The sequence below is a fragment of the Eptesicus fuscus genome, chromosome 17 (assembly GCF_027574615.1).
Source record: "Eptesicus fuscus isolate TK198812 chromosome 17, DD_ASM_mEF_20220401, whole genome shotgun sequence".
In the NCBI taxonomy this organism is placed as follows: Eukaryota; Metazoa; Chordata; class Mammalia; order Chiroptera; family Vespertilionidae; genus Eptesicus; species Eptesicus fuscus.
Window position 1 is genome coordinate 23,858,273 of NC_072489.1, and position 26,936 is coordinate 23,885,208.

Consider the following 26,936-nt stretch of genomic DNA (forward strand, 5'->3'; position numbering starts at 1 on the left):
ATGGCCAGCAAGGGAGGGCAGATGGGAGGGACCAGGCCTGCAAGGGAGGGCAGTTGTGGGCGATCAGGTCAGCAGGGGAGGGCAGTTGGGAGGGACCAGGCCTGCAAGGGAGGGCAGTTGAGGGCGATCAAGCCTGCAGGGGAGGGCAGTTAGGGGTGACCAGGCTGGCAGAGGAGGGAAGTTGGGGGCGACTGGGCCTGCAGGGAAGGGCAGTTGGGGGGGACCCAGGTCTGCAGGGGAGAGCAGTTGGGGGAGACCAAGCCTGCAGGGGAGGGCAGTTAGGGGTGACCAGTCCTGCAGGGGAGGGCAGTTAGGGGTGACCAGGCCTGTAGGGGAGGGCAGTTAAGGGTGACCAGGCCTGTAGGGGAGGGCAGTTAGGGGCAAACAGACTGGCAGGGGAGCAGTTAGGCATCAATCAGTCTGGCATGGGAGTGGTTAGGGGGTGATCAGGCTGGCAAGCAGAAGCGGTTAGGGGCAGTCAGGAAGGCAGGCAGGCAAGCAGTTGGGAGCCAGCAGTCCTGGATTGTGAGAGGGATGTCCGACTGTCTGTTTAGGCCCGATCCTACCAGGGCAGTCGGACATCCCTCGAGGGGTCCCAGATTGGAGAGGGTGCAGGCTGGGCTGAGGGACACACACACCCCCATGCACGAATTTTGTGCAACAGGCCTCTAGTGTGTGTGTATGTATGTATACACACACACACACACACACACACACACACACACTGAGTGGCCAGATTATTATGACCACCCCATCAGTACTTTGTTGGGCCACCTTTTGCCTTCAATACCACGGCAATTCTTCTTGGCATTGACTCCACAAGATGTTGAAAGGTGATGTGAGGAATCTGACACCATGCCTGATGAATAGCACTGTCCAGTTCAGTGAGATTTGATGGTTGTGGAACCGGCTGCCTGATGGCTCTTTTAACTTCGTCCCACTAATGCTCAACTGGATTGAGATCTGATGATTGTTGGGGCCACCTAAGCAAGGTAAAGTCTCCCTCGTGTTCTTGAAACCACTCCTGCACAATACGAGCACCGTGGCATGGCGCACTCTCTTGTTGGAAGAAGCCATCTCCATTGGTCTCAACATGATAGGATGAACTTGATCAGCAACGATACTTAGGTATGTTGTGCTATTCAGACGTTGTTCCAGGGCCCAAATCATGCCAGGAAAACATGCCCCAAACCATAACACTGCCCCCACCAGCTTGAAGGGTTGTACTCATGCATGTGGGGTGCATGCTTTCATGCTGTTTCTGTGAAATTCTCACTCTGCCATCTGCATGATGCAACTGGAAATGTGATTCATCAGACCACATGACTTTTTTCCAATGCTCAACTGTCCAATCCTTGTGTTCCTGTGCAAATTGGAGACATTTTATCTTGGTAACTGCAGACAGCAAAGGTGTTCGAACAGGCCTTCGGCTTCCATATCCCATACGATGCAGTGTACGGCTAATTTGCCTACAAACATCAGGTGGTCATTATAATCTAGCCACTCAGAGTGTGTGTGTGTGTGTGTGTGTGTGTGTGTGTGTGTGTATCTTATCATTTCACATATGTCCAATTATAAACAACTAGAGGCCCAGTGCATGATTAAATCATGCACGTGTAGGATCCCCTAGGCCATATCCACTGCCCCGCAAAGCCTAGCACGCTCCACGGACACTGCTAGCAGCCTGCTCCCTGCTTTTGATGGCAGGGGGTCCGCTGGTGCTGGAGCAGACACACAGCTCCCCGCTTTCGATCACGCCGGAGGCTTTTGAAAGGCCTGGTGCACCAGTGGACAGACAGCCAGCTTCCCCACTTTCGCTCCCCGCTTTTGATGGTCTGCAGCAGGACATGGGCTCGCTGCCCCAGAGACCCCTCTGTGCCACAGCACAGCCATGGCACAGACGCTGAGCTCGCGCTGCTGCTGGCGACGCGAGCTCAGCGTCCCACCGGCCCAATTGGCCACCCTGGCCACCCCAAGTCCCGCCCCCTGCGCCTCCCGCTGGCCCAATTGTGGGCATAGTGGAGTGATGGTAATTTACATATTACCCTTTTATTATGTAGGATTATAAAGAACTAGAGGCCCGGTGCACGAAATTCATGCACGGAGCGGGGGGGGGGGGGAGGGAGGGTGTCCGTCAGCCCAGCCTGCACCCTCTCCAAACTGGGACCTCTCAAGGAACGTCCAACTGCCCTATTAAATGGGCAGTCAGACATACCTCTCACAACCAGGACTGCTGGCTCCCAACTGCTTGCCTGCCTACCTTCCTGACTGCCCCTAACAGCTTCTGCCTGCCAGCCTGATCACCCCCTAACCACTCCCATGCCAGCCTGATCACCCCCTAACCACTCCCATGCCAGCCTGATTGATGTCTAACTGCTCCCCTGCCAGCCTGTTTGCCCCCAACTTCCCTCCTCTGCCGGCCTGGTCACCCCTAACTGCCCTCCCCTGCAGGGTTGATCACCTCTAACTGCCCTCCCTTGCAGGCCTGGTCCCTCCCAACTGTCCTCCCTTGCAGGCCTGGTGCCTCCCAACTGCCCTCCCCTGCTGGCCATCTTGTGTCCACATGGGGACAGGATCTTTGACCACATGGGGGCAGCCATATTGTGTGTTGGAGTGATGGTCATTCTGCATATTACTCTTTTATTAGATAGGATAGAGGCCTGGTGCATGGGTGGGGGCCAGCTGGTTTGCCCTGAAGGGTATCCCGGATCAGGGTGGGGGTTCCCTTGGGGCGTGGGGCAGCCTGAGCGAGGGGCCTGTGGTGGTTTGCAGGCCAGCCACACCCTCTGGCGACCCAAGCGGAGGCCCTGGTATCTGAAATTTATTTACCTTCTACAATTGAAACTTATAGCCTGGAGCGGAGCCAAGGCTCCTGCTCACTCCATGGCGGCAGCCATTTCTGTTGGGGTTAATTCACCTTCTATAATTGAAACTTTGTATCCTGGAGTGGAGGCCTAGGCCGGCCAGGGCAGGTGGAAATCTTGGCTTCCTCCGTCACCGGGGGCAACCCTGGCCTGCTTTTTCCAGCTCCATGGCTGCCGCCATTTCTGTTTGGATTTGTTTACCTTCTATAACTAAAACTTTGTAGCCTTGAGCGGAGGCTTAGGCTGGCAAGGGCTGGCGGAAAGCTTGGCTTCCTCCGTTGCCTGGGAAACCCAAGCCTCCCTCCTGCTCTCTGTGGCTGTAGCCATCTTGGTTGGGTTTATTTGCATACTCGCTCTGATTGGCTGGTGGGTGTGGCTGGTGGGTGTAGCAAAGGTATGGTCCATTTGCATATTACTCTTTTATTAGGTAGGATGCTGGCTGTGCTATTTGTTTTTTTCCCTGTTTCTTGCCCCTCAAAAGAAGGGGCTGTGATCTTTTTTTTTTTTAATATATTTTACTGATTTTTTACAGAGAGGATAGGAGAGGGACAGAGAGCTAGAAACATTGATGAGAGAGAAACATTGACCAGCTGCCTCCTGCACACCCCCGCACCGGGGATGTGCCCGCAACCAATGTACATGCCCCTGACCGGAATCGAACCCGGGACCTTTCAGTCCACAGACCAATGCTCTATCCACTGAGCCAAACCGGTTTTGGCGGGCTGTGATCTTTTAAAAGAAGGTGGTTCCATGGAGAGAATACTCACTTTTTCTACATGTAGCCCTGAAGGAGGAGAGAACTGTTGTCTGCAAATCCACTCACCACTAATAACTCAAATGTTAGGAGAGGGAAAGGAAAATACAAAATAGAAATAAACTCTACCCACCCCCAAACATTACTGATAAAGCCTCAGGCACACATGAATCTATTGAGTAGTATCTGATGATAAGATTTGTAGGAGGCATTCACCTTTGAAATAGACTTGAAGAGAACTGTTTTTTAATCTACTTTAAAACTTGTACTGAGTCAATCTTAAATAGCAAAATCTCAGAGTAATTAGACAAGTCATTTACATTCAAGGAGACAGAATTGGCTAATTAGAACTGAAAAATTACAGCTCTGCTGTGTATGCATTTTAATTTGATCGGCTGTCTAGGGCATTGTTATGCTAAACAATTATGGAATAGACCCGTATACAGGAAGTGATCATCTATGGAGGGTTTCCTGTAGATTGAGTACCATTAATAATAATCTTCCTCTTCATCCTCTGGCTATGCTAACAGCATAACAAATTGAAGACAAAGGTTTTTTGGTACTTAGCAAATATCATGTGACTTTGGCAATGGTGAAATGCACAATAATTATAGTTAACTAGAGGCCTGGTGCACAAAATTCATGCACTGGGGCAGGGGTCCCTCAGCTGGGCCTGAGCCCTCTCACAGTCCAGGAAGCAGGCCTAAGCCAGCAGTCTGACATCCTTAGCGCTGTCGGGTAGGTAGGAGAGGCTCCCACCACCACCGCTGTGCTGGCCAGCTGTGAGCCCGGCTTCTGGCTGAACGGTGCTCCCACTATGAGACCACACGGACCACAGGGGCAGCTCCTGCATTGAGTGTCTGCCCCCTGGTGGTCAGTGCACGTCACATCATAGTGACTGGTCATTCCACCATTCGGTCAATTTGCATATTAGCCTTTTATTATAGAGCAGTGGTCGGCAAACCGCGCCTCGTGAGCCACATGCGGCTCTTTGGCTCCTTGAGTGTGGCTCTTCCACAAAATAACACATCCTGGATGAGTCTATTTTGAAGAAGTGGCGTTAGAAGAAGTTTAAGTTTAAAAATTTTGGCTCTCAAAAGAAATTTCAATCGTTGTACTGTTGATATTTGGCTCTGCTGACTAATGAGTTTGCCGACCACTGTGATAGCTGAGTTTACCAATAGGGGAAGTGCAAGACAAATTAGCAATGAAGAGCTTCAGAAATGGGAATTTATGGAAAGATTCTAAAAGGAATGATTCACTAATTAGGGTCTCTAACAAAATGTACTGTAAAGTCAAATTATTCATGGTAGGGCTTATGCTAGTGCAATTGCATGGGGAAGTGACCAATGATTGATAGATAGATAGATAGATAGATAGATAGATAGATACACACACTAGAGACCTGGTGCATGAAATTCGTGCACTGTGGGGAGGCAGGTCCCTCAGCCTGGCCTGTGCTCTCTCACAGTCTGGGAGTCCTGGGGGGATGTCAGTCAGACATCAGCCGTCAGTCAGACATCCTTAGCACTGCCGCAGAGGTGGGAGTGGCTCCCACCACTGCTGCTGTGCTCACCAGCCATGAGCCTGGCTTCTGGCTGAGCGGCACTCCTCCTGTGGGAGCATAATGACCACCAGGGGGCAGCTCCTGTGTTGAGCATCTGCCACCTGGTGGTCAGTGCACGTCATAGTGACTGGTCAACCAGTTGACTCTCTGCCCACTGGTGGTCAGTGCACGTCATAGTGAGCGGTTAAGCAGCCTTAGCATATCATTCGCATATTATGCTTTGATTGGTTGAATGGATGACCGGACACTTAGCATATTACGCTTTTATTATATAGGATATGCACCACTTCTTTATCCATTCAACTATTCATGGACCCTTAGGTTGCTTCCATACCTTGGCTATTGTAAATAATGCTTCAGTAAACATATGGATGTATATGCCTTTCGATTTAGTATTTTGAGTTTCTTTGGATAAACACCCAGGGGTGGAATTGCTAGGCTCTTCTTCATCTCTTATTATAGTCTTTGTTTTAAAGTTGATTATGACTGGTATAAGTATTGCTATCCCAGCTTTCTTTTTGTTTCCATTTTCATGAAATAAGAATAAAATGTCTAGGAATAAACTTAACAAAACATGTGAAGGACCTATACTGGGTGAGTCAAAAGTAGGTTTACAGTTGTTTGTATGGAAAATAACACAATAATTAATAAATAATAATACAAGAATAAACTATGTTTTGCATACTCACAACTATAAACTTATTTTTGACCTGATCCTGTACACTGAAAACTGCAAGACATTGTTAAAAGAAATTGAAGAAGACAAAAATAAATAAAAAGATATTCTATGTTTATGGATTAGAAGAATCAACATTAGTTAAAATGCCCACATTATCCAAAGCAATACATAAAGTTAATATAATCTCTATCAAAATCACAATGGTATTTTTTAAAGAAATAAAAAAACATTATCTTATATGTATGGAACTACAAAAGACCCCAAATAACAAAAGCAATTCTGAGAAGAAAAAAAAAAAAAAGCCAAAAGTATGACATCAAAGCAACAATACCACAAAGCAACAATAATCAAAACAGCATGATACTGATAGAAAACCAGTCACACAGATCAAGGGAACACAATTGAGAGCACAGAAATAAACCCACATGTATATAGGCAAATAATTTGTGACAAGTTAGCTAAAATATACAATGGAGAAAAGAAAGCCTCTTCCACAAAAGGTGCTGGGAAAATCAAAAAGCCACTTGCAAAAGAATGAAACTAGACTGCTATTTGACACTGTACCAAAAAATTAACTAAAATGGATCAAACATAAGACCTGAAACAATAAAATACATAGAAGAAAACATATGGACCTTGCTCTTAGAAGAAATTTTATGAATTTGACCTTAAAAGCAAGGAAATTAAAAACAAAAATAAATGGGATGGCCCTGGCTAGTGTTGCTCAGTGACTACAGTATCAGCCCACGCACTGCAGAGTCTCAAGTTCAATTCCGGTCAAGGGCACATACCAGGGTTGCAGGTTCAATCCCTGGCCTCAAATCATGGTGCATGTGGGAAGCAACCAATCGATGAGTCTCTCTCACATTGATGTTTCTCTCTATCTCCTTCCCTTTCTCCCTCCCTTTCACTTTCTCTAAAGAACAATGGAAAAAATATCCTTGGGTAAGGATTAATAAAAATAAAATATTTTTTAAATTGGACTATATCAAACTAAAAAGCTTCACATCTAAAAAAATCAACAAAATAAAGAAGCAACCAACAAAACAGGGGAAGACATTTGCAAATAATACCTATAATAAGGGATTAATATCCAAAAGCATTTTTAAAAATCATACAACTCAACAACAAAAAATAGTGCAATTTAAAAATGGGCAGCACAGTGTGGCTCAGTTGGTTGGTTGTCATCCTGTGCACCAAATCCGTGGCAGCAGATTTGATTTCCGGTCAGGGCACATGCCTGGGTTTGGGGCTCAATCCCCAGTAGGAGCATACAGGAGGCAGCCAGTTAATGTGTTTTTTCTCTTTCTCTCCCTTCCTTTCTCTCTAAAATCAATAAAAACATACTTTCTATAAAATAAAAAAAAGGACAAAGGACCTGAACAGACACTTCTCCCAAAAAGATATACAAATGTTCAACAGGTATTATGAAAAAATGCTCAACTTCACTAGCTACTAGGGAAATACAAATCAAAACTATGAGATACCACATTACACCTATCAGAATGGCTATTACCAACAAGACAAGAAATAACAAGTGTTGGAGAGGATGTGGAGAAAAAAGAACGCTCATACACAGCTGGTGGACGTGTAAATTGTTACAGCCACTATAGAAAACAGTATGGAGGTTCTGCAAAAAGAATAAAGCTACCATAGGACCCAGCAATCCCTCTTCTGAATATCTAGCTGAAATATCTGAACCCTTTTATTCATAAAGATATAAGTATCCCTATGTTTATTGCAGCATTACTCACAGTAACCACGACATGGAAACAACCTACGTGTTAATGAGTGACTGGATAAAGAAGATTTGGTACATATATACAATGGAATACTATTTGGCCATAAGAAAAGATGAAATATTGCAACTTGTGACAATACAGATGAGTCCTGAATTATGATGTTAAGTGAAAAAGAACAAAAATCGTATGATTTCACTCCTATGTGCCATATAAAACTAAAAGCCAACAAACAAAAAGACTCATGACACAGATAACAGTGGTGGTTGGCAGAGGGTAAAGGGGTTGAAGGGAGGTAAAAGAGGGTAAATGGGATCAAAAATATGGTGATGGAAGGAGACTAGACTTTGGGTAGTGAGCACACAATGCAATATACAAATGCTGTATTCTAGAACTGTACACTTTAAACTTATATAATCTTATTAACCAATGTCACCACAATACATATAATTTTTAAAAAGCACACACACAAAAAACATGGGAGGAGCCAGACACAGCTCTGTGTCCTCAAAGTTGGGGCCCTGGTTGCACCCAGGAATTCTCGGGGCTTTGGGTGGGCTTTGTGGGTGTAACTGTGTGTGGACAGTTATGATACAACTGTGTATGGCTTGGGTGGAGGGTGATTCGCCAGCATTCCACAGGGGTCCCTAGGAAGCTCTTTTCTGAGGAGTAATTCCAGGAGGGCACTCCTAGCAGGCACGTCACTTTCTGATGATAGAGCCCAACAGAACTTAGAACCCTGGTATCCAAGCAGCCACATTCTAGAGAAGGCCCTGGCCCAGCTCACTTGGCTGGGAGATGCTCGAGAAAGTAACATGTTCTGTGGCTGTGTCCCCAGGAACCAAGGCTGTGGCCTCAGGTGAGGCTGCACCAATAACCTGTTCCAATGCTGCAGATGTTGAGTAAGGTCTCACCCCAGACACCTCTGGCACTTTTCTTGCCGGGACCCAAAGATAACACAGGGAGGCCCAGGATAGTCCAGTTTAGGCCAGTCTACCACTCATGAGTGTGTGTGTGTGTGTGTGTGTGTGTGTGTGTGTGTGTGTGCGCGCGCACACGCGCGCGCGCATATGTGTGTATAAAGGGGGTTTCACATGGAAAGGTGAGGTGGTCATGTTCAGATCCCAGGTCAGGGCTGGCTGGGTGAACATTGAGTATGCAGCAGTGCCCTTCTGCCCAAGGATTATTCCAAGCCCTGGAGGTGAATCTAATTTCACCCAGGTGGAGGTCTGTGCCTGATATGGGAGCAAAAGGTTAAGTGGGCAGAAGTACCAGCAACTAGAGCCAGAAGTACCAGCAACTAGAGCCACCAGATCAGCTGCCAGTCATTGCCATTCCAGAGCACCACCTAGGAGACAGCTGATGGGGGCACCTACTCCATCTCCATGAGTGAGTGGCAGGTGCCCCACCACCAAGAGCCAGTGCAGGCTTGAAATAAGTATGGGCACTGAGGAATCTCCAGAACTCAGGCCTAGGACTGGTGGGGAAAGGCCTCCTGCCCAGACCTCACCCAGGTTACTCCCCTGTAAAAGGAATTTTAGAGACAAAACAGGCAGGTTTAGAGAGTCTTAGAGATAAAGAGGGTCCATATGACAGGAACGCATAGATAGGGGCTTGAAGACACCAAAATGCTTATCTTACTTGTACAGAGAATAGAGAAATGACATAGGAAGGGGGAGGGGAAAGCAGGTAGATAGAAATATTTCTGGCCTGAGCAATTAAAACAGCCATAAAACAAGGACAGAGGTATCTGTGGCCTGAGCAGCTGGAAGATCAAAAGTAACTCCAACCAGCAAGATTAGGGGGAGAGGAAGAAGGGGTCACTAGGTGCGCTTTGAGCTTTGAAACTAATACTATGTAGCAAAGTAACCAATGAGGAAAGCAAGGGGGTCCTAAATTTAGAAAGGATTCAATTAGAAAAGGTCATGTTCAGAAAAAGAGCTGCAGCAGCCTTTATAAATCTGGAGACAAAGAGACTCAGCAGATTTCAAATTTTACAGATTTAGATTTTTGGACTTAGATTTTTCCCATTAGAGAGAGAGAGCAGGTTTTTCCCATTTGGGGGGCCCCTCTCCAAGGGATCCCCTTTGGGGACACCCCTGCCCAAATGAAGTTTGTATATGCTTCCAATAAACTTCCACATTTTTATTAAAACAATCTGTTAGTCCGAGAGTTTGTTCTTTAAACTTCGTGAGGGCAAGGACCCACGAGAAGTAAAGTCTGCACCCCAGACCCCTTGTTACACCTGGATCTTGCTAGGGTCTCCAGGTAGCTCAACATTTCAGACCCCCACCTGGAACACCATGAAAACCTTCACCTGACTGGGCTGGAGGACCTGGATCCCATGGAGGCAGAGTCTGGGGCTCTAGCACCAGTTCAGGAATCAGGGCCAGTACATCCAGAGCGGGAGAGCGAGGTGAAGATATGGAAGCCAGCCCGGCCAGTGTTGCTCAGCAAGCAAAGAGAGGAAGAGCTGAGGGATGGATGGAGGCTTTAAATTTTAGAGTCTATCTTAATCAAAGAATGAAAAGCAAGTGAACCTACAGAACAGGCTGTAAATATCCTAACTTCCATAAGATTAAAGGAATGATATAACTGACAAATGACATAGACATCAAAAGTAAACGTGTGGAGAGCAGGTAAAGGGAAGTGTTGTTACTAAGTTCTCACTGATAGAGTGGAGTCAGGAGATAATCTACATTAATAAAAGAGAAAGATGCAAATTGACCGTACCTCCACGACACCCACCAGCCAATCAGGAGTATGCAAATTAACCCAACAAAGATGGTGGGTTCATCTGCATACACAGGCGCTGAGCGGCCTGGGTCCCGGGAACATCCTCGGGACCCAAACTGCTCCAAGCCTGTAGGCCCGTGCGTTGGCCCCGAGCGGCTGGGGTCCCATAATGCCCCTGGCCAGGAGTGGCCTATGGGCGCTGGCATCAAGCAGCCCGGGTCCCGGGACAAGTGGCCGGGGGTGCCAAGCGGCCTGGGTCCCAGGACAAGCAGCCGGGGGTGCCAAGTGCAAGTGGCCACAGGGTGGGGCGGGAACTTCTTGGCCGCTTGTGCGCATGCCCAGGCCAAGCAGCCCAGGTCCACGCCCCCCAGCCTGGCAGACACAGTGAATGCAGACGAGGGACACGCCCCTAGCCCAGTGGACACAACACAGGGGATACTCTGCACATGGGCTGCAGAGGAAACACCTTTTCTTTTCTTTTTTTAATATATTTTACTGATTTTTTACAGAGAAGAGGGGAAAGGGATAGACTGTCAGAAACATCAATGAGAGAGAAACATTGATTAGTTGCCTCCTGCACACTCCCCACTGGGGATGTGGCCCCAATCAAGGTACATGCCCTTAACAGGAATCAAACCTGGGACCCTTCAGTCTGCAGGCCGACACTCTATCCACTGAGCCAAACCAGTTTGAGCGTAAACACCTTTTCTGACCACTCATTGGCTAAGCTCCCTGTATGCCACTCGCAGTGTTCTTGGTAACTTGGGTAATAAGAATCCAAGAAGGTGATCTAGGGTTTTTCCACCACACTTCTGGAGAACAAAACGAAGGTCCGCTGCTGGAGGGGCTAAGAAATGTCATATCCTGCCCTAGCCGGTTTGGCTCAGTGGATAGAGCCTCAGTCTGCAGACCACAGGGTCTGGGTTCAATTATGATCAAGGGCATGTACCTAGGTTACAGACTCCTCCCTGGCAACCAGTTAAGGTGTCCCTCTCACACTGATGTTTCTCTCTGTCTCTCTCTTCCACACTCTCTAAAAATCAATGGAAACATATCCTCAGGTGAGGACAAAAAAAGAAAGAAATGTCATATACTATGAAAGACACATCTTGAAAATGCCTCAAGAAAGTTGTCATTTTTTCATGGTGAAGGGACTGGAGTCTGTGTTGATGAAAACACCTTGGCAGCTGTGGTGGCTAGCAGCGGCTGCAGCAGCGGGGTGATGGGGCTGGCGCCTTCCCCTATCAGCCCGGTCGCCTTCTGCAGAGGGAGGCCAGACTGTGGCTTAGCCATCAGTAGGACATCCCCTGAGTCTATGAGAGGGGGCAGGCTAGGCTGAGGGACGACCCCCCTCCCCCCCCCGGTGCACAAATTTTGTGCACCGGGCCCCTAGTGTTTATACCGTATTTTCCAGCGTATAAGACGACTTTTTAACCCAGGAAAATCTTCTCAAAAGTCGGGCGTCGTCCTATATGCCGGGTGTCGTCTCATAGGGCGGGTGCTGAAACTTCCGAGCTGGACTGGAGAATCTGCGGTCGCCACATACGGTGGGGGGAGCTCAAAAACAGCCGCACTCCATTCATTTCAATGGAGCCAGACAGAGACCGCAAGTGTCTCCGGTTGGTCGGCTCCTTTTTGTGCCGCATATAGTCTCCGTCCGGCTCCATTGAAATGAATGGAGTATGGTCGGGTGCTCGCCCCATACGGCAGGGATGCGGCTGCGGCCGTTTTTGAGCTCCCCCCCACCGTACGCGGAACCGTATGAAAGCAGCAAGGGCAGCGCTGTACAAGTACGATAGAAGAAAATGACTTAACGCAGTTCCGATGACAAGGTGAGGGGGTGCCTCACCAGGAAGGTGTAAGTGAAGGGCGGAGCCAGCTGCAGGCGTCCTGGATGCCCGAGGTATGGAAAAAAGAGAGAGAGCGGCGCTGTGCCCAGAAAAACACATTTAAAGATCGCATTCGAGAACAGTGGAATGAATGGATGGTTAGCGGCGAAAAGTCATTCACAAAAGGGGGAAACATGCGTGCTCCACAGTTGGATGTTTTGTGCAAGTTTGTCCTAAAAGCCTGGAATGATATTGATGCAGAAACAGTAATCAAGTCTTTCAAGAAGTGTGGCATATCAAATTCATTAGATGGTATGGAGGACGACTACTTGTGGCAAGATGAACAGGAAGCCGAAGCTGAGACCACACCATCTGATACGGAATTCGATCCATATGATGACTGCCTTACAAATGTATCACAAGATGTCATTGATGTACTTATGATATCAGATGACGAACAGGAGGATTTTGAAGGCTTTTAAAGAGAAACTGTCACACCAGCAAAACCTGTAAAAATACCGTAGCTTGCAGTTATGATGGGCGTTGCTAACTCGCCAGGGACTTGCCTAGCACTTGCTCTCTCTCTCTTGTTTGTTATCTTCCTCCTATCATCATCAGTTCCAGTTTGGTTGACAGCTTAGAAAACAAACAGCATGGCAGCTCCCCTGGGTTTATTGTCTTATCCTTCCTTTCAGCTTTAGAGTGAATTAGGAAAAGTTTAATCCACTTGCACAGTTTTATGTTTGATGACAAACAGCCTTATGTTTATAAGTGACAGTTTTCCTGCTAAGTACCTGCATGTCATAAGCATTTGAATTAAAATTACCATATTGAAATCAAATCTGATGTTTTTTTAATTTTTATTTGGTGTGTGTTGGAAGAGGGGTAGTCTTATACAGCGAGTATAACCCAAACTCTAGATTTTAACTGGAAAAGTTGGGGGTCGTCTTATACGCAGGAAAATACAGTATAATACCTGCCCTACCCTGAGTCTTCTCAGCCTCTTGTTAACTAGCCCAGATATTTGGTTTCCCATTTTGTAATTTTTTTATGGCCCAATTTATCTCTTTAAACTCAGGCCACACAAGTTATAGGACATTGGCTGCTTGACAGATGCACACAGTCAACTGCCTACCACTCCTTACCTGTGGCCAGGAACCCTAATTCATATAGAGGGGCTTATGTTCTATTAATATTAATGATAATAACTAATATTTATATAACTCTTAAATGTTAGACATGTCTGTAAATACTTTATATGCATTAATATCTATTCAAAACAACCCTAAGAAATAGATTCTGTATTACCACCATCATTTTACTGTTAGAGGAACTAAATCAGAGTGACTGCCTAAATTTTATAGCTATTCCTAAGCATAGTCAGGGTTTAATCTCAGGCCGTCAGCTCCAGAGTCTCTGTGCCCTTGTCTGTCTGTTTAACCTGCCCTGGTGCAGATTCCCTTAGAAGCGGAGGCTGGGGCAGAGGTAAATAGGCAATAATTGGTACCTCTCATTCCCCCAAGGCACCATGCTGGTTCCCACCTTTTTACCTTCACAGAAGGCAGGTCTCTCTACTTGGAATTCCTTTCTCTGTCTCTCAATGTATAAATATTTGGAATGAATAAACAAACACATTACTGCATAGCCTTGAGCTCATCACTCCCCCTGTCTGTGTCTCAGGTTCCTCATCTGTAAAATGAAGGGGCTGAACGGGATTCTTCAAATTCTACAATTGTGTAACTTTAAGAAAAGAATAAAGGCATCCCAGAAATCAAAGGTGACTACAGTACCATTTTGGTATTCCTGTCATCTTACTGCAGTCAGTTTCTCTGTTGTTACACGTAAAGGAAATGTGAACATTTTAGTGAATCTGTAAATGTTTGATGATATGGGTTGTTCCTGAAGTATGATTTTGCTGGCATATTTATTACAGTTCCCCAAACTGAGAATGTGGCCCAGGATTAGGAATCCAATTAAGATATTTTGGTATTCCCAGATATCATCTTTTGTCGATCAGAGATCAGAAGCAGCATCTCTCTCCGAGGAATAAAAGGAAATAGTTCTCATGGCACATGGACTTTGGCAACAACAAAGGGAATAAAAGCAACCAGGGTTGTGGAAGGGAAGTTGTCAGTGAGCAGCAAAGAGCTGCAGATGTTGGATTCTAAATAGGCAAACGAAAGCTTGAGAATAATAGATGGGAAGGGGCAATGGCTTAAGCTCTTTGGAGGGGCAAAGAATGACCTACAATAACAGACCTCTATGTCTAATTTATTGACCTGATTGAACACAGGAAATAACCATCACAAACTCGATTTTTTTTACCATATTAAGTAGTAAGTACTATGATATTAAAATCTCCTCTTATGATGATATAAAATATAGTAAATAGGATAAATTAAGCAATGTGATCTATATTGGTCTTCATAATATATTTGATTCTCTCCAACATGGCACTTTAAACAAATATCTGGAAAATTGATATTTAGAAATCCTATTATTTTAAACATTGAGCACAGAGTCGTGAGACCTAAGTTCAAATCTTAGCTCTACAATAAGCAAGTTGCTTTACCTCTTTGGGTACTGGATTCCTGATCTGTATTATGAGGGAGTCAGACATCTCTAAGGTCAAAATTATTTGACTATTTACCTAGAAATTTCAGTTATTGCATGTGTTTGCACAAAGCACGAGTCTCTAAGACTCCATCTTCTTCTCTAAAAAGTGAGATGACAGTACTCTCAGGGCCTAGGGTTGTTAACAGGTATGAATTAGATAAAGCCTATGAAACCCAGAGGCCTGCCCCAGGGAGCCTTCACTGGATACCAGCCCCTGCTGCTTCATACAGAAATCAGGACACCAGCTGGCCTCAGACAAATCCTTTAACCTCTTCAAGCCAAGATCCTTCATCAGGCAAAACCGTGTGGTGTCTATGGTCAGTATGGGTGTGACTCCTTTCCCTCTACGGTCTTCACATCCCTCACCCTCTGGACTCTTCCTTCCTTCCTTTTGGGAAAAAATCAGATTACTTCCAATTTTCAACAAACACACTGATGTGTTCATTTTGGGGTGAGAGGGTCTAGCCATTTGATCACGTACATAGAATATTATATACAACTGGGTGAGGGTAAAATATCTTTATGGTTATTGATACATATGGAAAAATACTCTCTAGAACTCTAAGAAGCAACATGTGAAAATGACTGTTTAGCACATCTCTGTCAACACAGGCTATTCTTCTTTTTTACATTTCTAATTTGATTCACCCCAAGCCATGTATCTTATAGGATACTAGAGGCCTGGTGCATGAAATTTGTGCATGGGGGAGGGGGCAGGTGGTCCCTCAGCCCGGTCTGCACCCTCTCACAATCCGGGACCCCTTGGGGGATGTCCAACTGCTGGTTTAGGCCTGATCCAGGATCAGGCCTAAACCAGTAGTCTGACATCTCTCTCGCAATCTGAGACTGCTGGCTCCTAACCACTCACTTGCCTGCCTGCCTGATCGCCCCTAACTGCTTGCCTGCCAGCCTGATCACCCCTAACCACTCTGCCTGCCTGCCTTATTGCCCCTAACCATTTTGCCTACCTGCCTGATCACCCCTAACCATTCTGCCTGCCTGCCTGATCGCCCCTAACCATTTTGCCTGCCTGCCTCATTGCCCCTAACTGCTCACCTACCTGCCTGATCGCCCCTAACCTCCTCTGCCTCAGCCCCCACCACCGCAGCTTCATCCAGAAGGATGTCCGGAATGACATCCAGAAAGTTGTTCTGCTGTTTGATCTAATTAGCATATTACACTTTTATTATTATAGGTTTTTAAAGTAACAGCTCTGTGAGATAAAATGTATATGCCAAAAATTTCACCCTTTAAACTATAATTAAGTAGTCTTTTGTATATTTTACAGAGTTTTGCAACCATCCCCACGAATATCAGAACATTTTCATAACCTCCCTCCGAAATAAATCTTATACCCATTAAGAGTCACTCCCCAGACCTTTTTTCTCTATACTCCCTGCAACCACTAAACTACTTTCTTTCTCTATGAATTTTCCTATTTGGCACATTCCCTATACATTGAATCATGCCATATTTGTTCTTTTGTATCTGGCATCTTTCACTTAACACAATGTTTTCAAGGCTCATATATGCTGTTACATGCATTAGTACTTCATTTCTTTTTCTGGCTGTTTAATATTTCATTGTATGGACATACTATAATTTGTTTATCCATTCATCATTACATGGACATTTGGATTGTTTGCATTTTTGTTTATTATGAATATGCTACTATGAATATTTTTGTACAAGATTTTGTATGAGCTTATGTTTTTAATTCTCTTGCATATAGTACATTATTTAGGTCTAGAGTTGCTGGGTCATATGGTAACTCTATGTTTAACTTTTTGAGTAACTATCAAACCATTTTCTAAATTGACTACACCATTTTACATTCTTACCAGCAGTGTTCTAATTTATCCATCCTTACAAACACTTGTTATTGTTTATCAGTAAACAATATATGTTTTATTGTATATAAATACAAGTGGGTGTGAAGTGGTATCTTATTGTAGTTTTTATTTGCATTTCCCTAATGACTAATTACGTTTGAGTATCTTTTATATGCTTATTGGCCAGGGGTATACATTTTTCCAGAAAGATCTATTCAAATCCTTTCTCCATTTTCAATTGGATTATTTGTTTTTACTGTTGAGTTGAATAAATCCTTTATATATTCTTGATAAAAATCTGATCAGATATACGATTTGCAAATATTTTCTTTCATTCTGAGGATTGTCTTCTCGCCTTACAATTCCTTTAAACATAAAATTTTAAGTTTTGGTGCAGTCCAATTTATTTGTATTTTTCTCTTGTTGTCTATGTTTTTGGTGTCATATCTAACAAAATTATTACCTAATCCAAAGTCATGAAGATGACTTTCTTAGAGTTTTATAGTTTTATTTCTTACATTTATGTTTGTGAATTATTTTTTAGGAAAAATTTTTAAAGTCTTTGTTAAAATATAATACCTATACAGAAAATACAAACAAGTATTAAGTTGATACATTTTTGCAAACTGAACATTCTCATGTAACTAACACTCAAATCAAAGAACATAACATCAAGCACCCCAGAATTCTTTCTTCTCAGTTATAGTCAAGCCTCTCCCCCACATATACACACACACTTTTCAAAGATATTTTGACTTTTAAAAGCATAACTTAGTTTTCCATATTTTTCACTCTATACAAATGTGATCAGGCTGTGTATTCTCATTACTGTCAATTTTCTTTGGCTTGATCTTATGATTATGGGATTTATCCACATTGTTGTATATAGTCATAAATTATTCATTTTCATTGCAGTAAAGTATACAATTTTGTGATTACACTATAAATTAATTTATCTCTTCTACTGCAGATGGACATTTGGATAGTGTCCAGTTTGGGACTATTATGAACAATGACATTCTAGTTCACGTCTTTGGGTGAATGTATTTCTGCTGTATATATATATATATATATATGCCTAGAACTGCTGGGTCATAGGGAATGATATATTCAGCTGATAAATAGATGCTGATAAATAGAAGAATTTAGTGGAAGCTGTACCAGTTGATATTTTATAGCGGTCAAGCTAAGAAATGGCTAAGTGAGAGTTGTAGCAGAGCAGATGGAGAGACGAGGATCAAAGTGTAGGCAGAATCCATAGGATTTACTGATGTCCGTGTGAGAAAGGAAAGAAAGAAAGGATTACTCTTAGCTCTTTAATTGGAGAAACAGGGTGACCAGTGGTGTCATTTACTGAAATGGATAAGGGCCTCGAAGAGCAGTAAATTTGGTGGGATAGGAATTAATAATTGTTATATAGATATATTAATGATTAAATATTTATTAGATAGCAAGTGTGAATGTTTAAGAGGCAATTGGGGAAGGACCTAGCTGGACATATTCATTTGAGTGTCTTCAAGATATAGACTCGTATTCAAAGCAATGAAGTTGAAGGAGGTTACTAAAAAAGGTAGTGTAAATAAGAAAAAATAACAACATTTAGTGATCAGGAAAAGAAAGAAAAGCTGACAAAGAAAAGTGAAAAATACTGCTCAGCTTAGTATGGTGAAAAGAAAGCCAGATGAGAGGGAATATCATCTAATCTAATAATAGACAAATATGCAAATTGACAGCACCTTCGCTACACCTAAGCCACGCTCACCAGCCAAGCCATGCCCACCAACCAATCAGGACGAGTACGCAAATTATCCCAACAAAGATGGCGGCTAATTTGCATATCACGACAGCCTCGAAAGAAGCCAAGAGCTGCAGAAGGGAGTAAAGCTTAGAAGAAGCAAGCAAGCGGGGGGGGGGGGGGGGGGGGAGGGGGGGGAGGAGAAGGGAGGAGCGAAGTCAGGGCCGGGGGCGAAGGGAAACACGGGCGGGCTGGAGGAGAAGGCGGGGCGGGCGACAAGGGCGGAGCAGAGGCGGGGTAGAGTGCAGCAGGAAATCCTATTGCAGGATTTTTCCTGCAACGGGAATGCTAGTAAAGATAAATAATTGAGAAGAGCCGAGTGTACACTATAGAATGAACTAGATAAAACTTACTGACAAATCATTAGCTAATATGCTGCAACTGCAAATATACAATTATAACTACAGTTTACACCATGTTAGTTCTGCTATTAACTCCCTTTCTCTCTAAATCAGGCTGTTAATGACGCATAGAGAGCAGAGGGCCTAGGCCAGTGGTCCGTAAACTGCGGCTTGCAAGCCACACTCGGCTCTTTGGCCCCTTGAGTGTGGCTCTTCCACAAAATACCACATGCGGGCGCGCACATACAGTGCGATTGAAACTTCGTGGCTCATGCGCAGAAGTCAGTTTTCGACTCTCAAAAGAAATTTCAATCGTTGTACTGTTGATATTTGGCTCTGTTGACTGATGAGTTTGCCTACCACTGTCCTAGGCTATCCCAATTCTTTCCAATCCAAGTGTGTACATAGGAAAAGAGATGCTTCTAAGTACTGATCTCATACTGTTGCTGAGCTCTTCATCCATCTAAGAGCAACTGCTCATTATTTGGTCTCTTATGTAAGAAGACATTCTCTTCATCATTTCAAATGTTACAGCCTCCTCCTTTTACATGTGTTTCTGCACTAAAATGGAATATAAACCTTTTAGGGATAACTTGCCACTTGGATCATGATACCTCCGTATATATTCATTAATCAGGAGCTGGCTTAAGGTTTCTCTGTATACAGATACTGCTCGACTTACTAATACAATGGAGTTACATCCTGATAAGACCATTGTACATTTAAAATACTGTAAATCAAAACTGCATTTAATACACCTAACCTGCTAAACAGCATAGCTTAGCTGAGCTTACCTTAAATATGCTCAGAACACTTACATTAGCCTACAGTTGGACAAAATTAGACAATATAATAAAAACACAGACTATAAGTTGTTTACTGTCATGCTTGTGGGGCTAACTTGGAGCTGCGGATCATAGCCCCTGCCCAGCATCACAAGATTATATCGTACCCCATACACCAGCCCATTAAAGATCAAAATTCTAAGGACAGTCTCTAATTTCATTTTGGGCCCATTGTAAAGTCAAAAAATCGTTAAGTGAAACTGTTACAAAAAACCGAAGAACAAAGCAATACTTAGAGAGATGGAGTTACATTTATTACGCTCGGTTCCAGAGGAAAATGTATCTCAATTTATGGGCCCCAACATGCAGGAATCCTCCCTATTTATATGATTTTACCTTCTTTGTCTCCCAAATATGGAGTGTTCCCGGCCCCTTTTGCAAGTTCTTAAAGAGCCCGTATGTGCTGGGCCTTGAGACCTCAACCAGAGGCCTAGCCTGGCGCCAGCACTGATAAACTTGTCTGGGGAAAATTTAATGGCCTCGCTGAAGTGGGAGTAGTCTTAGCAAGCAAGATTTTATAGAAGCCAATTAGCAGGGTTAAAATTTCAAACAGCAGTTTTCATATAAGATGGATACTTCAAAACCATTCTAAGTGGGTGACCATCTATATTGTATTAACTACTGGAAAATTCTTTTTGAATATTTTTATAATATGTTTTAGATAATAACAATAAAGAAACATTAAAAAGACAAACTGAGCAGGTGATTAGGTAAAATGGGAGATACAACAACAGGGATACAATATTTTATTGCACTTTCACTTTATTGCACTTCTCAGATGTTGCATGTTTTACAAATTAAAGTCAAGACCATCCACCAGCAAACAGATTACAACTTGCACTATTGCAATACTAGCTTTACTGCAGTGGTCTGGAACTGAACTCACAATTTCTCCAAAATATTCCTGTATAATGAAATAGAATTTATTCCAACAATTTTTCCTAAAATATTTTAATTCAGTGGTTTTTAATATAATCACATGTTGAACATCCATCATTACCATCTCATTTCAGAACAATTTATCAACCCCAAAGGAAATTTTGTACAAATTAGTAATCACTCTTCATTTTGTGGAATGTCTTTTCACTTCCTTTTTTTAAGGGGGATTTTATTTTGGCAAATGTTTGTTTTATTTTTTAATCCTCACCTGAGGACATGCTTAGAGAGAGAACAAGAGAAAGGAAGGGGGAGCGGGGAGGGAGGGAGAGAGGCAGAGAGACATTGTTCAGTTGCCTTCTATTACATGTACCAACCAGGAATCAAACCCTCAATCCAGATATGTGCCCTGACTAGAAATCAAGCTTGCAACCTTTTCATGCACAGGACAGTGCTCAACAAACTGAGGTGTCCTTTAAGCTCAAAAGTTTTTAATTTTGATGAAGTCCAAATTATCTATGTTTTACTCTTATTGTTTGTGCTTTTGGTGTCATATTCAAGAAATCATTGCTTGTAATCTCTGACTGTAACTTGTAAACATCTGTCTAGAATTGATGAAATGTCCCCCATTTGGGTCCCAATCAGCTCAACAGCAAAGATTATCATGTTTAGGAGCTGAAAAATGAACAAACGAAAGTGTTTTAGAGGGAGAAGCTCAGAGGCTAATCCCTCTATAAAGATTCACTTTACACAAAGCTGAGACTTTAGGAAGTGTTAAAGGAAAATGATTACTAGAATAACGTACATGTGATTAAAACACTCAATGTACTGAAAGTAGGAATTTTTCTTAGAAGATTAGTTTGAAACAGAATATGCCAGAGGCTCCCCCAAAGTGTCCTCAAGGCTGCCTGCTCCCTCTCTGCCTCCATAAAGGGTGGAATTTGCCCCAACATATTACCCCACCCTTTGTACCTCTGTAGACATTCTGTCCTCCAGAGAAGTCTTTTGTGTAATCTGGAAATGGATATTCAAAATGTAAACATACCTTGCAGCCTTACTGCAGGTCCAAATTTATTTCGTCCTTAGCAAGTACCAGTGGAAGGACGAATCATCTTCTTTAATCTTTACAGCGAGGCTCCTACCAGCTGGCTTTTCCTCGGTCTCACTGAGCAACCACAAACCTGGAAACCCAGACTTGAGCACTCCTTGGTCCTATCTTATCTGCCCCAAAAGCTGAGTGAGGATAGAACATGACTGTTTTTTAGAATCACTTTGATTAATAGTTGGTCATATTTTGTTACCACAAACTCTTCTGTTAATCCAGTGAACAAACATTTGTTAAACACTTATTTTGTTGCCACTCACTGTGCTAGACTCAGGGAACACTATAGTCCTGCCCCTTCCTTCCTGGGAAAGACAGACAGTAAACAAGAATCAGCCCCACTGTGGTCGGTGCTGTGAAGATGACAAACGTGATGGCCTGAGTGAGGTAGGTAGGGATGGATGGATCAGGGATATCTGAACTTAGAATTAAGCAGGTGATATTTGAACTGAGAACTGGAGTATGAGAATAAGTCAGACTTTTCTGTGTGTGTGTGCGCGCACACATCTTACAGATTTTTATTTCTAATAAAATAAATATCAATATAATATCCCAAATAAACAAAAGTGTGTGTCTTTTTCTTTTTCCCAGAGTATAAGGGTCATGAGACCAAAAAGTGAGAAAACCACTATGGTCTATCCCCTGCTAGCATTGGTCCATTTCTTGCCCTGACCTCATAAGGTGCCATTGTGATGGAATTGCAAACCACTCCCCAGCCGGGATTGGTCCATTTCTTGCTCTGACCTCATAAGGTGCCATTGTGATGGAATTGCAAACCACTCCTATAAAAAGGCCCTGACTGGGCTGAGGATTTTGTCCGTTATAGCCCAGGAAGCTGATTGTGGTGACCTGTGGACTAGGACTCCCTAGTTGGTTTTTGCCTTTTTTTTTCTCATTTGTGTTTGGTTATTTTGGTTTTGCGATGACTAACGACTTTGCAGCCCCCTCTGCCATCCAGGGCCGCTGTATTGGAGACTATGCTCTCCAGGACAGCATTGGCCAGGGAGCCTGTGCCAAGGTGTACTTGGCCTGGCACGAGCTCACTGGGACGGAGGTGGTTGTGAAAGCCATTAGTCTGAAGGGCTTCCCTAGATACCACCGAGAACTCTATTCTCTTCAGAACCTCAATCACCCAAATATCACTGAACTATTTGAGGTGATTACCACCCCAGATAAACTATATCTGGTTATGGAGCACGTGAGGGGAGGGGACCTGCGTGAACATTTGGAGAACCACGGCCCCCTGAGCGAGCGCCAAGCCCGCGCCGCGTTCCGGCAGGTGGTGTCGGCGCTCCAGTACTGCCACCAGCGGGGCATCGCCCACCGGGACCTGAAGCCGGACAACATCCTGCTGGACGAGGACGGCACCTTGAAGCTGGCCGACTTCGGGTTCAGTCGGAGGGTGAGTGACGACTGCAAACTGAGCACCTTCTGCGGCACCTTCCACTACATGGCCCCGGAGCTGCTGCAGCGGGAGCCGTACGATGGCCGGAGAGCGGACGTCTGGAGCCTGGGGGTGACCCTGTACAGGACCGTGACCGGGACGGTGCCCTTCCACGCGGACAGCTTCGCCAAGATGAGGGACCAGGTCCTGGCCGGGCAGTTCGAGGTCCCCCCCTTCCTGACCAGGAAAGGTAAACACTTTCTTCGAATGTTACTGACTGTCGACCCCAGCCAGAGACCCACCCTGGAAGAGGTCATGCAGCACCCCTGGCTCACCGTGGGCCAGGAGGAGCTGCGGCCCTACAGCGAGCCGCCCGGGGGGGACCTGGACCCCCAGGTCCTAGAAATGATGCAGAGCCTCGGGTTCGAGCCGGACCAGATAGAGCGGTCTGCGAGGGAGCGAAGATTTGACCGGGTCATGGGCACCTACCGCATCCTGAAGCAGATGGAAACCAGGATGCCTGGCCACAGGGTGAAGGTAAGGCCCTACCGCTCCCCCGACAGCAGTGACATTCCCTCAAGCTACGAGGCGGCTCAGCCATCTGATGGGGGGTCTGAAGACGCGTCTCAGCCATCTGATGGGGGGGCTGAAGACGTGTCTCAGCCATCTGATGGGGGGTCTGAAGACACGTCTCAGCCATCTGATGGGGGGGCTGAAGAGGTGTCTCAGCCATCTGATGGGGGGGCTGAAGAGGTGTCTCAGCCATTTGATGGGGGGTCTGAAGACACGTCTCAGCCATCTGATGGGGGGGCTGAAGAGGTGTCTCAGCCATCTGATGGGGGGGCTGAAGAGGTGTCTCAGCCATCTGATGGGGGGTCTGAAGACACGTCTCAGCCATCTGATGGGGGGGCTGAAGAGGTGTCTCAGCCATCTGATGGGGGGGCTGAAGAGGTGTCTCAGCCATCTGATGGGGGGTCTGAAGAGGTGTCTCAGCCATCTGATGGGGGGACTGAAGAGGTGTCTCAGCCATCTGATGGGGGGACTGAAGAACCTTCCATGCCCCCATACTACCTGTGGTTGAAGGTGAGCGGGCCCCCACCCAGCCTGGAATCCATGACCACCCCTCCCCCATTGGAATCCATCGAGTTCAGGACAGGTACCCCCAGCCCAGACCTGCAGCTCGGCCCTGGGGGCTCCCCCACCACCCGCAGCAGCAGCAGCAGCAGCATCACAATCAGGGGTGGAGCCCCAGAGGGAGCCGCCCGTGAAAGCCGCCTCCGAGCTGGGCAGCCTGAGGGTGGCACCCCAGCCCCTCCCTCTGCCAACAGCCAGGGCCGGCCGGGGTTGGCTAGAAGGGCCTTCCGAGCCTTCTTAAGATTCACATGCTGTCCGTTACCCAAAATCAAGATTCGTTTTAAAAAGAAGAAAGTCCATCCACAATAGTTTTTAAAATTGTGGACCAAGGCAAGGGCCACAGTCAACTCGAAGGTGCGAAGCTCGAGGAAGGCCGGGCACGTGGTGCTGGAGACGACCCAGAGGTCGGGAGCGGTGCCAGACACACCCGCTGCGTGTGCAGGTGAGAGGACTTGGTCTGCTCGGGACTCACATCAGGAGGGTTTGTTTTAATTTTATATCAAGTTTTATTAGTTACCAAAACAATGTGTACTGGGGTAATTCCATTCTCTAGAAGCAACCACTGTTAACAGTTTAGTGCCCACATGTTCAAACATTTCTTTCAATGCTCTGCAAACATCATTTTTTAAATTATTTTTATTATAACAGATTTATGTTATTCATATTATCTTGCTAGTTGCTTTGTTTTCTTTTCTTTTTTAATTTAATCTTTATTGTATCCAGCAGCACCATGCTCTTCAGAAGCAACGTGCCCAAAATGCCTGCTGAGCTGGGAAGACTGCGTGGCCCCCCCTGGAGGTCAAGAGGAGGGGCTGCCCTCGCTTTGGGTCAACCCCCCAGCCCACACCTGACTGAAACCTCAGAGACTGGACTTTTTCCTGGTCCCTTTCCTCCCCTGCTCCTTGGCTCCCATGTTGTGGGGCTGCTTATTAAAGCATTTGGTTCTCCTCGCCCCCCCCCCTCAAAAAAAAATAAAAAATCATTGCTTAATCCTATATTTAAGCCTATATTTTTTAACAATAGTTTTAGCTCTTACATTTAGCTCTCATAAATTTTTGTGGAAACTGAACATTTTAAATAATACAATATGGCAACTCTGAAAATCAGATTTCATCACTCACAGTGTATTGTCACTGCTAGTTTTTTTGTTGCTATTTGTTCAGTGAATTTTATGAACAAATTCTGTAAAGCCTTTATTCCTTGTGTGTGGTCACTGGATCCTCAGCTTGGTTAGCTAAGTGGTCAGCTAGTGACTGGATAAAGATTGCTCAAATGCCTGGAAGTAGTAAGTCCACCGGCTATTGTGGAGAGGCTTTGTGTGCCTGTTGAGGCACATCTTCAACCCTCAGGCACTTAACAACTCTTGTTAGCCTTTACTTACTAGTACTGCTGCTGCACAGCTACAAGGGCAGCCAGAGGTGAAAGATTAGGACCGGCTCTGGTCTTTCCTGAGTAGCACACATGCATGTGATCATCTAGATTCCCAGGAAGATGCTGGAGCTTCCTCATTCTCCAGATTTTACTTTTAAGTTATTCAGCTTTTTTAAAAAATATGATTTTATTTATTTTAGAGAGCAGGGAAGAGAGATAGAAGCATCAATGAGAAAGAAACATTGATCGGGTGCCTCCTACACACCCCATGTCCACAACCTTGGCATGTGCCCTGACTGGAATCAAACCAGTCATTCAACCACTGAGCCACCCCAGCCAGGCTAAGTTTTTCAGCTTTAATTTTTTAAATTATTTTTTCCAATTGTTATTGCTGTCCCAGGAAGTTGCAGTTTTAAACAAGTGCTGCTGATAACTTTCTACAAATGTCCCAGGACAAGGGCTATACACACTAAGCTAGTTTTGTCAGGTTTGTATGGCTAATATGGACCTGCATGGAGTTTTGAAAAAAGTAATTTTGACCATCTTTTTACATACAGAAGCTATTACATTTTTAGAGTCAATACCATCAATCTTTTCCAATATAATAGACAAAAATTATTTTCTATCGCAGATTCATATATTTACCTTTCTCTAGCTGTCTTGTAATGTCATATTTATGAAATATGAATTTCGGGGGTAAAATAGGACAGGTTTAGGAAATATTAGAAGGAAATTAAGAGGACAGGAGGAAAGCACGGCTGCCGAGCAGCAGAAGGTATATTTCCATAGAATAGGGGAGCTGGAAAGCTGCAACAAGTACATTCCATAGACTGAGGAGACTGGGAACAGCAAAAGGTGTATATTTACAAAATAAAGAGAAGGAAGCCCTTCAGAAGGAGGAGAAGAAAGCCCAAAGGGAATAGGAAAACAATAGGGAAGGAGAGGTGCGGGGAGAGAACCTCACAAGTGAGGTTCAACCTTTGAGCACAGGAGTTACTATAGTAACCAGTCTAAGGGAATAGTGACCAATCAGAGAGGATATCAAGGCACCAGGATGGGCAGCCTTTATAAGCCATAGGGAAAGGAACCCAGTGGGACCCTTTTCCCCCTCCCTGCGTGGGAGTCCATTCTGTGGGACTCTTTCCCTCTCCCCATGTGGGAGTCTGTACTTGTTCCTCAATAAATGTCCACCTTTATTATGCCACTTTCTGTCTGTGGATTCATTCTTCAATTCCGGCGGACAAAGAATCTGTGTTCCTGTCCAAAAATTCCGTATCATTTAGATTCATTATTTTGTAGGTTTTTTTCAAATTGTTAACTCTGAGAACGCTTTTATGAAAAAAAAAAAAACATTTCCTTTTCCTACTGATTTGAATTTCCACCTTTTTAAAATACACTTTTTGGGCTCTTTATTTCCTTACAGAGATCTGTTTGTCAATCTGCACATAGGTATAAAGCCATTTGTTATTGTA

The 26,936-nt window shown here is 44.6% G+C and overlaps 2 protein-coding genes across 4 annotated transcripts in view; both read left to right on the forward strand.

The window, feature by feature from the left end:
• The window catches only part of LOC129151998 (serine/threonine-protein kinase MARK2-like), a 549,435-nt gene extending 524,363 nt beyond the window's left edge, over positions 1-25,072 (forward strand). The window contains exons 1-2 of one of the 3 annotated variants that reach the window (XR_008558706.1): positions 23,777-24,535; positions 24,817-25,072. The gene's annotated coding sequence lies outside the window, so the exon portion shown is untranslated. Of the gene's footprint in view, positions 1-23,776; positions 24,536-24,816 lie in introns of those variants that run through there. The other 2 variants (XR_008558707.1, XM_054728770.1) reach the window with 2 other exon arrangements.
• Positions 22,498-23,564, forward strand: LOC129152098 (serine/threonine-protein kinase MARK2-like). The gene is made up of 2 exons (XM_054729350.1): positions 22,498-23,496; positions 23,541-23,564. The coding sequence occupies exons 1-2, from the start codon at positions 22,498-22,500 to the stop codon at positions 23,562-23,564; spliced, it is 1,023 nt and encodes a 340-aa protein (XP_054585325.1).
• Positions 25,073-26,936: the final 1,864 nt, after the last annotated feature.

Excerpts from the sequence above, each read along its gene's own strand:
- LOC129152098 (XM_054729350.1), top strand. The coding sequence starts at position 22,498 with ATGACTAACGACTTTGCAGCCCCCTCTGCCATCCAGGGCCGCTGTATT. Across the intron at positions 23,497-23,540 it reads TGCCTGGCCACAGGGTGAAG|CTACGAGGCGGCTCAGCCAT; the intron begins GTAAGGCCCTAC and ends CATTCCCTCAAG.